Source organism: Somniosus microcephalus, chromosome 29 (genome assembly GCF_052327205.1).
Source record: "Somniosus microcephalus isolate GS21.2 chromosome 29, FLI_Smic_1.0, whole genome shotgun sequence".
NCBI classification, from domain to species: Eukaryota; Metazoa; Chordata; class Chondrichthyes; order Squaliformes; family Somniosidae; genus Somniosus; species Somniosus microcephalus.
Window position 1 is genome coordinate 20,447,506 of NC_141015.1, and position 12,610 is coordinate 20,460,115.

A 12,610-nucleotide genomic window follows, 5' to 3' on the forward strand; every position below is an offset into this window, starting at 1 on the left:
GTTTGATGTCTTGCACAAAGTACCCCAATGATCTGAACTTGTGTAATAGTGTAAAATGGGCAATAGGGAGTTGGCAGCTTGTTTTATATCTCCCAATTTTTACTTCAGTTGATGCAAGATGGGCTGCCAACTCGCCATCACCCATTTTACACTATTGCAAAAAGATCTATCCCATAGAATCTTACAGCACAGGAGGCCATTTGAGCTACCCAATTTGTCCCACTCCCTGCAAAACGGTCCATTTCAAGTATATATCCAATAACTGTCAGTTAATTATTGGGAGAGAATTTGGACCCCCGATTAATAATTGAATTTACGCTCCTGTACTCGCAAAGTGCAAAATTCTACAGACAGAACTCTCCTGCCAGCTGTTCATGGGTCCCATCGCTGCCACACAAATAGTTGCAGTTATAACTGTGCTTCCAAGTTACCAAAGTGTTTCACAGGAACATTGGTCAATGAGAAGTCTTCACATATTGGCCCTCCTTCCATCTAGTGCATGTTGGAAACCTTGTGACACTGGTATATGTCCTTGGGGTTACAAACATGTGGAAAAGACCCTCTGGTCCATCCAGCCTGTCCCACAGAATTGAGATAACCTGTGCAGCACAGTATAAAAACTCCCCAACCCCACCGAAACCATGTGCCCAATCATTCTATAGTGGCTTGCAGCCTGACCGAGCAAGTGAAGCTTCCTGCCCACTGCAGCTGCGAGTTTAGATGAAAGACATCCCTACCAAAGATAAAATGTACCTCCTGCAGGCAACTTGGGCGAAATACGGTCAGGTTACAGTCAGCTGTGGAACTGTAGCTTAGCAACAGTCCGTGCCTTCAAGGGCCTTTGGGGGGGGGGGGGGGGGGGGGGCGGCGGCGCAGGTTTTTAAAAAACAAACCAACCATCGCCAAAAGCAACCAAGTCCAAGTTAGACTCTCGGATACTGGTCGGAATCCCTTCTCACTTGCCGCGTTCACAGTTCAGCAGGCACACGGCTGCCAAGCGAGTATCATCCATTCCATGCACTACAAGTCAGTGGTAATTATTCATTGCTAGAAAGACAAAATAAGTGAGCCCCTTAGCAGATTGACACTCCCAGGTGTTCCATAGACTGAAGGAGGTCTGTGGGGGGGGGGGGTGGTCAATCGTCAGGATGGGATGAAACAGAGGCATGGGAGATGTGCAGAAATGATACCAGAACTGAGTTTTTCCTGCTATTTTCCCCCCCCAGTTCGGACAAAAAGGTCATCAACCTGAAACGTTAACTGTTTCTCTCTTCAGATGCTGCCTGACCGAGTTTCTCCAGCATTTTTTGTTTTTATTTGACTTCCAGCATCTGCAGTATTTTCTTTTTATACCAGAACTGAGTGTTGAACAGGCTGGGGCGCTCTCTCTAGAAAGCAAAGGCAGAGAGGGGACCCAATGGAAGTGGAGGTCTTTAAATGTATGAAGGGGTTTGTAAGGTAGACAAAGAAAAAAAAAAAAAAAAAAAAAAGTGTTTTCACTGGAGTCCAAAACTAGGGTTCATAAATACAAGATAGTCACTAATAAATCCAATAAGGAATTAGGGAAACTGCTTTACCCAAAGAGTGGAACTCATTACCACATGGAGTGGGAGGCAAATGGCAGATGCATTTAAAGGGAAGCTAGACAGGCACACAAGGGAGAAGAGAATCAAAGGACATGATGGGGCGAGATGAAGCAGGGTGGGTGGAGGCTCAAGTGGAGCAGTTGGGCCAAATGGCCTGTTTCCATGTTGTAGATTCTATGTAATTCTATGAAACAGGAAGCTGCTACAATGGTTTCCATTGCCTTGGGTTAAGGAGGAGAAATTGTCCAGAGTTCCTGCTCTTCATTGATATCCAATAAACTATTGGAAGCACATGGCTGTAATAATTACAAGACTTTCAGGAGAAGACAGACTCCAGAGTTATACTGCCTGATAACTCCTCATCCTAGTATTGATCACACTCCTTGGTTTATTCCAAGGCTGCCTTCCATCATCACCCACCTACCCTTTAATTGCTGCACCACCTCAAGGGCCCAGCTCTTCAGTTATGTACCTGTAAATGGACACACCCACACTGGGCTTCTGTCTGGAAGCAACACAAACCCCTCTTCTCCTAGACACCATAAACCAACTAGAATTTAGCTTCATCTCATTAAACTGAATTAGTTTGAATTAACAAAAAGAATGAAGATTAAAAGGAAGTCTCTCTCTCCAGTGCAGTCAATTTTCTGAGCACAATTTTTCTGCTGTGATTATTCTGCCTCAAGATGGGACCTTGCTGCCATCTTCTGGACTTACTTGGTATACCAGCCTGAGCATAGTCCCGAGAGCGTGCTTGCGGTGAGGCAGGAGGTCCGATACACAACATCCAATTCCCGATTGAGCAGCTTGAGACTAAGATGTACAGGGAGGAGACATCGTCTGCCTGCTCCTTACTGATGTCAGCAGGGGAGTTGATCATCTGCTTTCTTTATGGAGGAGACAGTTCTACCCTGCTTGCCGTTGCAAGATTTATAGGAATTTCAGTTTATCCCAGGCTTGTAGTTTGCTGCACCTGTTGAGCACTTTGTCCAGCAACCACCCACCCACCCCCCCCTACTTTGGAACAAGGCCATTCTGCCAACTGTACCTTGTGTTGGGACTCTGTCTACATATGAACTACTTCCTTTGCCCCCCAATCAACAAACCAGCTCCCTCCTCAAAGTGCGCAACATTATCCCAGTAAATACAACCATGCCAAGATAAAAACCTGAAATACTGATGCACACTCCTGCAAATACAACATGAATTTGATAAGGTCTTCAGCTCTAATAATCAATAAAGAGGAAAAAGGACAGTCAAACAGTTACTGAAATCATGCAGAGTTAAGACCTACCTTTCCTTATTGAGACCAGCTGAAGGGCCAATGTCCACAACACCATCAAGGTGGAAAACAGGAGAAAGCAGGGGGAGGAGCCAAGAAGCAGTGGTTAGGCGACACCAAGCTTGGGTTATAAAAAGCCTGCAGGTTTTAGGAGAAAGGGAAGGAGTTCCACAGTTTTAGGCCCTGGGAAAGACAGCTGGAGCAGGAGATGGGCAGAGTCTTGGCAAGAATGCAGGAAGAGCTTGTAGAATAGTGACTGTGAAATCAATAAATATAGTGACTGTGAAATCAATAAATACAGACTGCAGGGATAGCCAGCAAGTATTTTCTCTGCACTTTGTAGATTCCCAGTAAAATCCCAGTTACCTTCACAGCATCGTACAATTCCTTGGCATCATATCGATCTGGAGGAAGCATGAGCGCAACAATCAGGGACTCAAACGTTCCAGACAGCTCAGACTTCAGATCATCAACCAGGTCCTATGGAAAGAAATAATAAATTAGTAACGAGGCACTGCAGAGCAGCAGCACCACAATACAACTGTAAAGTATGTGTATTCCACAGACATTTCAATCCATGGACTGAGTATATTTTGTTTTACCTTCAACAGATAAGGAAACACTAGGGTTATTAAGCCATGAGAGTTTTATGTAGGTGTTGGTTACTTACTAGAAAGAAACAATTTAGATTAATAAATGTAACCAGGGCACTCAAGGCAGAGCTGAGCCAGTGATTTGGGACACTTCATCCCATCTATAAGTGAAGAGTCACTAAAATGCTTCCTTCAGAAGTTACGAGGTCAGTTCCAGTTCAATTCACCAGTCGCTTTCTCCCACTGCAAACCTTTCTCCCACCAAGTGTCTCAGACTAACAGTCACATTTTTTTTGTCAATGATCAGAGCAAAGTTATGCAAAAACTCAAATTGTATTCAAATCATCTGCCATTTTAAACTAGCACACGTTTGCTTATCTCTGCTCAGAATTAACAGTTCCATTTGACCTTCACTCCTTATCCAATTCTACCAGGTCAAAGGCCAGGCTTCAATTGTCATTTGCAGAAAGCTTTGATAAAGTCAGCAGATGTTTCCCAAGTTCATTATTCAGACTCTGTTCTGCATAAACCCCCCCCCCCCCCCCGCCCGAGGCATTACAGTAAATAATGAAACAGATAAAAGGATTTATTCTAGGCCCTTTGAGAGAATTGAAATGTGTGCACATGCAACCCGTACTATAGAACGAATACCGAGGATCAGGGTTCTGGCTCAAACTTTTGGAAAATTCACCCTCTCTCGCCAATGGTCTTCCCTCTACGCACCAATTCATACTGAGGAATGCTTCTATGGCTGTGGAGACGACCACCACCATTTATAGAGCACCATTAGTGTAGTTGAAAAGCTCCAAGGTGCTTCACAGCAGTGCAATCAGATAAAAAAATTGGTGGAGATGCCAGTGTTGGACAAATGTAAGAAGTCACAACACCAGGTTATAGTCCAACAGTTTTATTTGAAATCACAAGCTTTTGGAGTGCTGCTCCTTCGTCAGGTGAAGTGGAGAGATGCCTATAGACAGATTATATAGTCAGAATAATGCCAGATGATTACAGGTAATCTTTCTAACTGCCATTTATCACACCGCAGCAGAGAGATAATCACAGCAATCAAAGGTGTGAATGTTGTGTGACTTCTTACAGATAAAAAAATTGGCACTGAGCCAAAGGAGGAGACATTAGGACAGGTGACCAAACATGTAGGTTCTAAGCAGCATCGGAGGGGGTTTTAAGGAGAGAAAAAGAGCAAGAGCGAGATTGATTTGTGGACAAAATGCCAGAGGTTAGGGCCAATGATGGGGTGAAGGAGGGATGCACAAGAGCCCAGATTTGGAGGAACATAGCATTCTGAGGGTTGGAGGAGGTTAGAGATAGGGATGGGCGAGGCCATGGGGATTTGAACACAATGAGGAGATTTTATAAATCAGTGTTGCCGGCCTGGGAGCCAATGTAGGTCAGTGAGCACATGGGTGAAATGAGGAACAGGACTTGGTGCGAGTTAGGATACAGGCAGCAGAGTTTTGGATGAACTCTAAATTCACAGAGGGTGGTGGGCCAGGAAAGCATTGGAGTAGTCGCCAAGCCCAATCCTGCCTTCGCCAATACCCGGAAATGAACATGCAAGCCAGCGGTGATCAGGACTGGGAATCCAGATGGATTGGTTTTTCCCTTTGCCCAGCTGAGGAGCGCGGAGACCAAGCGTAGCATCGGTTCTGTCAACGTACCCGAGAGCAGCTGACTCAGCATGGACCAACCGGAAAGGTAACTTTAGTGCATTGGCACCAAGTATGGCAAATTCATTTTGGTGGCTTCAGTATATACTGAGAGTTTGGGGAAAGTGGGAACCAATGGTTGGTTAGGACTTACTTTGCCAATTACAGTTTTATAGCCAAGGATGATCTGCTGGCGCTGGGCGTTACTTCTCTGCGTCAATAGATCCAATATGATATCTTCGTCAGTTCCTGTAAACAACAATCAAGATCTTGTAACCATTTATTTGCAAGTGTATTTATTGCAAGACAGCAGCGCTCAAAGGCAGTGTTCCTGTATTCTCAATCTTGACAGGTTAAATGTTGATGTGGGATTTTGTAAACTTGATCATCCTCAATCAAATGGCACAAAGCAGGACAGTCAGGGGGTTGGGGTGAAAGAAAAAGTGAAATGTTGACTAACTCTTCTAGATGCAAGGGTGATCGGTTTTGCGAGTTTTCAGCTTGTAACTGACAAACAAAACCCAGTTTACCAAGGGTAGTTATATTAACCCCAGACAAGTGAAAGACACAATTTAAAAAATTGAAAACTTGAAATTACTTATTCCTCTTCATGCTATTGTGTCCCCAAGCTCTTATTCATTCATGGGATGTTGGTGTCACTGGCAAGGCCAGCATTTATTGCCCATCCCTAATTGCCCTGGAAAAGGTGGTGGTAAGCTGCCATTTCAGAGGGCAGTTAAGAGTCAACCACATTGCTGTGTGTTTGGACTCATGTATAGGCCAGACCAGGTAAGGTGAACAGATTTCCTGCTCTAAAAAAAGGACATTAGTGAACCAATGGGTTAACGACAATCCAGTACATGGTCACCATTACTGATGCTAGCTTTTTATTCATTAACCAAATTTAAAATCCCCCAGTTGCCATGTGTGGTAAACCACGTTCACTATCGTATCACTGTTAGTAGTTAGCACTGTTCACCACTGTTCGTTATAACTGTATCACTGACCACTATTGTATCACGGTACGAGGTCGCCTCTTGCCACACTGCTATACCTGGGATGACCACCGCCGACTCCGCCTTGGCTCCACCCACCAGGCCAGGTATAAAGGTGAGCGACTGACTGGTATTCCTCCTGCTTGGATCGGATCACCCACGAGAGTGGGCTCTGTTATTTAGTCAATAAAAACCTTTAGTCACCTTCGTAACTCTTCGCCTTTTATTGGAGGAATTGATAGGTATATCAATTTTATTGACTAAATTTAATGATGTCCGACAACGAGTCACAACCGGCGGAGGAGCCACCAGCGCAGCTCCCAGGAGCACAGCCACACCAGCCAGCTTGGCTGCGAGCCCTCAGACCGCCGTACCTGGACCTGAACCCACGAGCAGCAAACTCAGCCGCAGACTTTAAACACTGGCTGGTCTGCTTCGAATCATACCTGAGAGAATCCAGCGTCCCTCAGGCATCCAAACTAAGTGTCCTGCAGGCGCAACTGAGCCCGAGAGTATACACTCTCATCGAGGACATGACTACCTACGAGACCGCCATCAACCTGCTGAAACAGAAGTACCGGACCCCGGTAAACTACATGTACGCTAGGCACCTAAGATCACGGCCGCAACAGCCAGGAGAATCAGTAGCCGAATTCTCACAGGCGCTATATGCACTCGCCAGGAACTGTGACTTTAAATCGGTGTCGGCAGCCGAAAATACTGAAGATAATATCCGCGACGCATTCCTGAAAGGCCTACGGTCCGAGTACTCACGGCAAAGACTGCTGGAAGCTAAAGACCTCAGCATGGAAAAAGCTGAAGCCCTCGCTATCTCCCTGGAAGTGGCCCACCAAGATCAGGAAGCATTCACCAGGTACTGCTCGCGACCCTGGGACTCGGGCCCGACCCCTACCACAGCACCCTTCCCAGCGCCGCCCCCGGGACCTACCTCTGCGTCGGCGTCCCGGACCCGACCGGCCCCGCCACCCCCGGCACCGGCCCCGACATCGGGCATCCGCGATCGGGCCGCCGGCTGTTTTTTTTGTGGCCAGGAGAAGCACCCGAGGTCGCGCTGCCCAGCCAAGAACTCCACATGCAGAACCTGCCTGAAGAAAGGCCACTTCTCCAAGGCCTGCAGGAGCGGATCCTCAGAGGCCAGCAGTGCCGCATGCGAACTATGGGGGCGGCCATCTTCGTTTAGGGCAACTGAGGCCAGCATCCCCACACATGAGTCATGGGGGTGGCCATCTTTGTTTAGGGCAACTGAGGCCAGCATCCCCACACATGAGTCATGGGGGCGGCCATCTTTGATTAAGGCAACCGACCCCAATAGTGCCTCATGTGAGCTACGGGGGCAGCCATCTTCTCCGTCATTTTGCCCTACCTCGTGGGAGACGCCATTTTACTCACCACGCCCGACCGCCTCGCCCGCAGATGACAACGACTCGCTCAGCTACACACTAGCTTCCGTCACCCTGGACCAAGCCCGCCCGCACCATCTGTCCAAGTCAATGATGGACATCAAAGTGAACGGCCACGCCACGACCTGCCTGTTCGACAGCGGAAGCACGGAGAGCTTCATCCACCCAGACACGGTGAGCCACTACTCCCTCTCTGTCCTACCAACGCGCAGCCGAATCTCGATGGCATCGAGGTCCCACGCCACGGACATCAGCGGCTACTGTGTCGTGACCCTGTCGGTTAAGGGCACGGAGTATAAAAACTTTAAACTCCTCGTCCTCCCCCATCTCTGCGCTGCCGTCCTACTAGGGCTGGACTTCCAATCCCACCTCCAAAGCGTAACCCTAGCATACGGTGGACCCCTCCCCCCACTCACAGTCAACAACCAGCAAACGTTAAACCGCCCACCGCGTAACACCTGCAGCCTCTCCACCCTCAAGGTCCCGCCACCCTCTCTGTTTGCTAACCTTACCCCTGACTGCAAACCCGTCGCTACCAAGAGCAGGCGGTATAGCGCCGGGGACAGAGCCTTCATTAGCTCTGAGGTGCGGCGCCTCCTGAAAGAGGGCATTATCGAGGGGAGCAGCAGCCCCTGGCGTGCCCAGGTCGTAGTCGTAAAGACCGGCGATAAAAACCGCCTGGTCATCGACTACAGCCAGACCATAAACAGATATACCCAGCTGGACGCATACCCCCTCCCCCGCATATCTGACATGGTCAATCAGATTGCACAGTATAAAGTATTCTCGACCATCGACCTGAAGTCGGCCTACCACCAACTCCCTATCCACCCTGAGGACCGCCAGTATACCGCCTTCGAGGCGAATGGGCGCCTATACCACTTCCTTAGGGTCCCCTTCGGTGTCACTAATGGGGTCTCGGTCTTCCAAAGGGAGATGGACCAGATGGTTGACCAGAACGAACTGCAGGCTACATTCCCCTACCTAGATAACGTCACTATCTGCGGCCGCGACCGGCAGGAACATGACGCGAATCTGGAGAAATTCCTCCGTACGGCCCAACGGCTGAACCTCACCTACAATAAGGAGAAATGCGTGTTTAACACCACACGCCTTGCCATCCTCGGCTGCGTAGTGGAGAACGGAATCATCGGCCCCGACCCAGAAAGAATGCGCCCCCTCATGGAGCTACCCCTCCCCCACTGCCCTAAAGCACTTAGGAGAACCCTGGGGCTTTTCGCCTACTATGCCCAATGGGTACCCAATTACGCGGACAAAGCCAGACCCCTCCTGAAAGCCACTTCCTTCCCCCTCACGGAGGAGGCGTGCGCGGCCTTCTCCCTCATTAAGGGAGACATAGCCAAGGCCACGATGCACGCAGTGGACGAGTCCATCCCCTTCCAGGTGGAGAGCGACGCATCCGACTTCGCCTTAGCCGCCACCCTAAACCAGGAGGGGAGGCCAGTGGCCTTCTTCTCAAGGACCCTACAGGGCCCCGAGATCCGACATTCGTCGGTCGAGAAAGAGGCCCAGGCGATCGTGGAGGCAGTACGGCGCTGGAGGCACTACCTGGCAGGCAAACGATTTACCCTCCTCACCGACCAGCGTTCGGTGGCTTTCATGTTTAATAACAAGCTGAAGGGCAAAATCAAGAATGACAAGATTTTGAGATGGAGAATCGAGCTCTCCACCTACGATTATGAGATCTTGTACCGGCCAGGCAAGCTGAACGAATCCCCTGATGCCCTTTCACGAATGACATGCGCCAGCGCGCATATCGATAGGCTTCAGACCCTCCACGACCAGCTCTGCCACCCCGGAGTCACCAGACTCTACCATTTCATTAAGGCCCGCAACCTGACCTACTCCATCGAGGAGGTCAGGACCATGACCAGGAACTGCCAGACCTGTGCGGAGTGCAAACCGCACTTCTATAGGCCGGACCGAGCAAGCCTGATCAAGGCCACCCGCCCCTTCGAGCGCCTGAGCATCGACTTTAAGGGGCCCCTCCCGTCCTCTGACCGTAATGTGTACTTCCTCAACATCGTTGATGAGTACTCCCGTTTCCCCTTTGCCTTCCCCTGCCCCGACATGACCAGTAGCACGGTCATCAAGTGCCTGAATGCCCTCTTCGCCTTGTTCGGGTTCCCGAACTATATACACAGCGACCGGGGCTCCTCCTTCATGAGCGAGGAACTCCGGCAATTCCTCCTAGAGAGAGGTATTGCAGCAAGCAGGACCACCAGCTACAACCCCAGAGGTAACGGTCAGGTGGAAAGAGAGAACGCGACGGTATGGAAGGCCGTCCTCTTAGCCTTAAAGTCTAAGGGCCTCCCAACCTCCCGCTGGCAAGAAGTCCTCCCGACAGCGCTGCACTCCATCCGGTCATTACTTTGCACGGCCACTAACACCACCCCCCATGAACGAATGTTCGTTTTCCCCAGGAAGTCGACTACGGGAACCACTCTACCAACCTGGCTGACCGCCCCGGGGCCGGTCTGGCTGCGGAAACACGTGAGGGCCCATAAAACGGACCCCCTGGTCGAGAGGGTGAACCTCCTGCACGCCAACCCCCAGTACGCCTACGTGGCGTACCCAGACGGGCGGGAGGACACTGTCTCCCTACGAGACCTCGCACCCTCAGCCGATCCGGAAACACCGCCACCACCCCCCCCAACCCCAGCCCAGGTAGACGGCATGCCGGAACCCCACGAGCCCTCGCCGACCACGCAAACACCAGCATCAACACCGGATAAGGCACCAGCACCGGATAAGGCAACACCACCGCTGCGGCGATCGGAGAGGCTTACGAAGCCTCCGGACAGACTGACCTACCAGAATTGGTAGTACACTTCACCCCGCCGGACTTAATTCTAAACAAGGGGTGAATGTGGTAAACCACGTTCACTATCGTATCACTGTTAGTAGTTAGCACTGTTCACCACTGTTCGTTATAACTATCACTGACCACTATTGTATCACGGTACGAGGTCGCCTCTTGCCACACTGCTATACCTGGGATGACCACCGCCGACTCCGCCTTGGCTCCACCCACCAGGCCAGGTATAAAGGTGAGCGACTGACTGGTATTCCTCCTGCTTGGATCGGATCACCCACGAGAGTGGGCTCTGTTATTTAGTCAATAAAAACCTTTAGTCACCTTCGTAACTCTTCGCCTTTTATTGGAGGAATTGATAGGTATATCACCATGGTGGGGTTTGAACTTGCCTCCAGATTACTAGTCCAGTAACAACCATTATGCTACTGTACCTTCGACCCCTATCTCCTACTTTTTTTTTTTTTAATTCCTCAAGTCCAAAAATGTTCTGTACAATTCCTTTTTAAAAAAAATATAAACATGTAAACACTTGCAATTTTAAGTGCATCCAAGGCCTCACTCAGTTTTTGGGGTGGGAAAGGGATTGTGAAATTAAGCCTCCCATTGACAAAGCTGACTACAAAAAAAAATTGGTCAGCCAATTGAGGGCTCATTTCTGTAAATATTGGGGTGTCGGAGTCGCCCTTTGCAGCACTGAATACATGAGCGAGAAGATGTCCTTCTGAAATCAAAGCATCTCAGTCAAACCCCAGCAAGGTGGCTCCAGAGATTAACTCATGTTTTTCTAAACAAACATTTACCAGTCAATCCATCTTTGGGGACCATCAGTTATCTTCTCCGATTAGAAACAGGTCCCAAATTGGAACATTTGTTTGCCACAGTCTTTTTTTCCATCACCCCACCCAAATCCTCTCTACATACCAAGTTAATAAGGATGTAAATCACTGGTGGAACAGTTAGTTATCATGTCGAGTGCAGCTCTGGACTTCTGGGATGGACACCCCCTCTCTTGACCAAGAGTCATGTGCAAGATGGGGTGAGTGGGCAAAGATGTATACCACACAATACAAATGAGCTCAAGATTGACTGGTATCAGAAGTGAAAGAGCCCACACTAATGCAGCAATAGGCATTTGTTCAGATGTTGAGGTTAAAGCAAATGAGTGAAACAGAAGAGGAGGAGGAGGAGCTTTACACTGCACTGGGTCTATGATTGATCTCGACAACAGGTGCTGGAGTGTTCTATGCCCCAGCACGAATCTCTCACCTGGACAAGTACGATGTTCACCAAAAGCTGCACAAACTTAATAAGCAAGTCAAGGCATGGCTCCCTTTGAGACACTATACACCTCAGGTTGGGCCACTGAAGCAATAACTTATCTTTGCTTGGTTAAACAAATATTTAAAAAAAAAAAAAAAAGTGCAGTTATAGAGAGAGAAAAGATGGAAATAAAGATGGGATGGTCAAAAATTGGGCCCAAACAGGCTTTTTATGGTCTCAAATAAAAATACAAAATTTACAATGAACAATAATGTCTTTTCATGGATTCCACTTTTGCCCCATCTTTGAAGTCCAGCAATAGTAATTTCCAATGGCTGGGCAGTGAGCCATATGTAGCAGGAAGGACCCAGGTCTAATTCTCGCCCTTGAACGAACTAGCCAATTTCCCTCAAGGCAGCAGCCAGGGCTACAATTGGTCTCAGCCCATCTAGACCAGGGAGTGAGGAGACTTTGATTTGTTGTCACCCCCACTATCAATAACTTGCTGCCACACACAATGTGGGCTCCTGCATGAAGAATAGTCACATGGGTGTGGTTCTGTGCTTGTTTGGCACCTGGTAAGAGTTAATGTAAGAAAAATTTACAGGGGAAAAAAATGCATAGACCATTGACAGGTCTGAAGGGGTTTGATTGGACAGACTTAGAGAGGATGTTTCCACTTGTGGGGTGGAAAGTGTCCAAAACTAGGGGTCATAAACACAAGATAATAAATCCAATAAGGAATTCAGGAGAAACCCCTACCCGGAGGAGTAATGAGAAGGTGTAACTCACGACTCTGGAGTGGTTCAAGCGAAGAGCATAGATGCATTTATGGGGAAGCTATACAAGTACATGAGGGAGAACAGAATAGGACTGGGCGAGATGAAGTAAAGTGGGAGGAGGCTCGTGGAGGATAAACACTGGCATGACCCTTTGGACTGAACAAGTTTCACAGCACAGTAACAAG

At 48.7% G+C, this 12,610-nt stretch overlaps 1 protein-coding gene across 2 annotated transcripts in view; it reads right to left on the reverse strand.

The window, feature by feature from the left end:
* Window positions 1–12,610, reverse strand: part of LOC147098526 (annexin A5-like) — a 39,448-nt gene that overhangs the window by 16,250 nt on the left and 10,588 nt on the right. For both annotated transcript variants that reach the window (XM_085970322.1, XM_085970321.1), the window contains exons 4-5: window positions 5,283–5,377; window positions 3,235–3,348 (exon numbers count right to left, since the gene is read on the reverse strand). In XM_085970322.1, coding sequence (XP_085826448.1) covers window positions 3,235–3,348; window positions 5,283–5,377 — 209 coding nt within the window. The remainder of the gene's footprint in view (window positions 1–3,234; window positions 3,349–5,282; window positions 5,378–12,610) is intronic.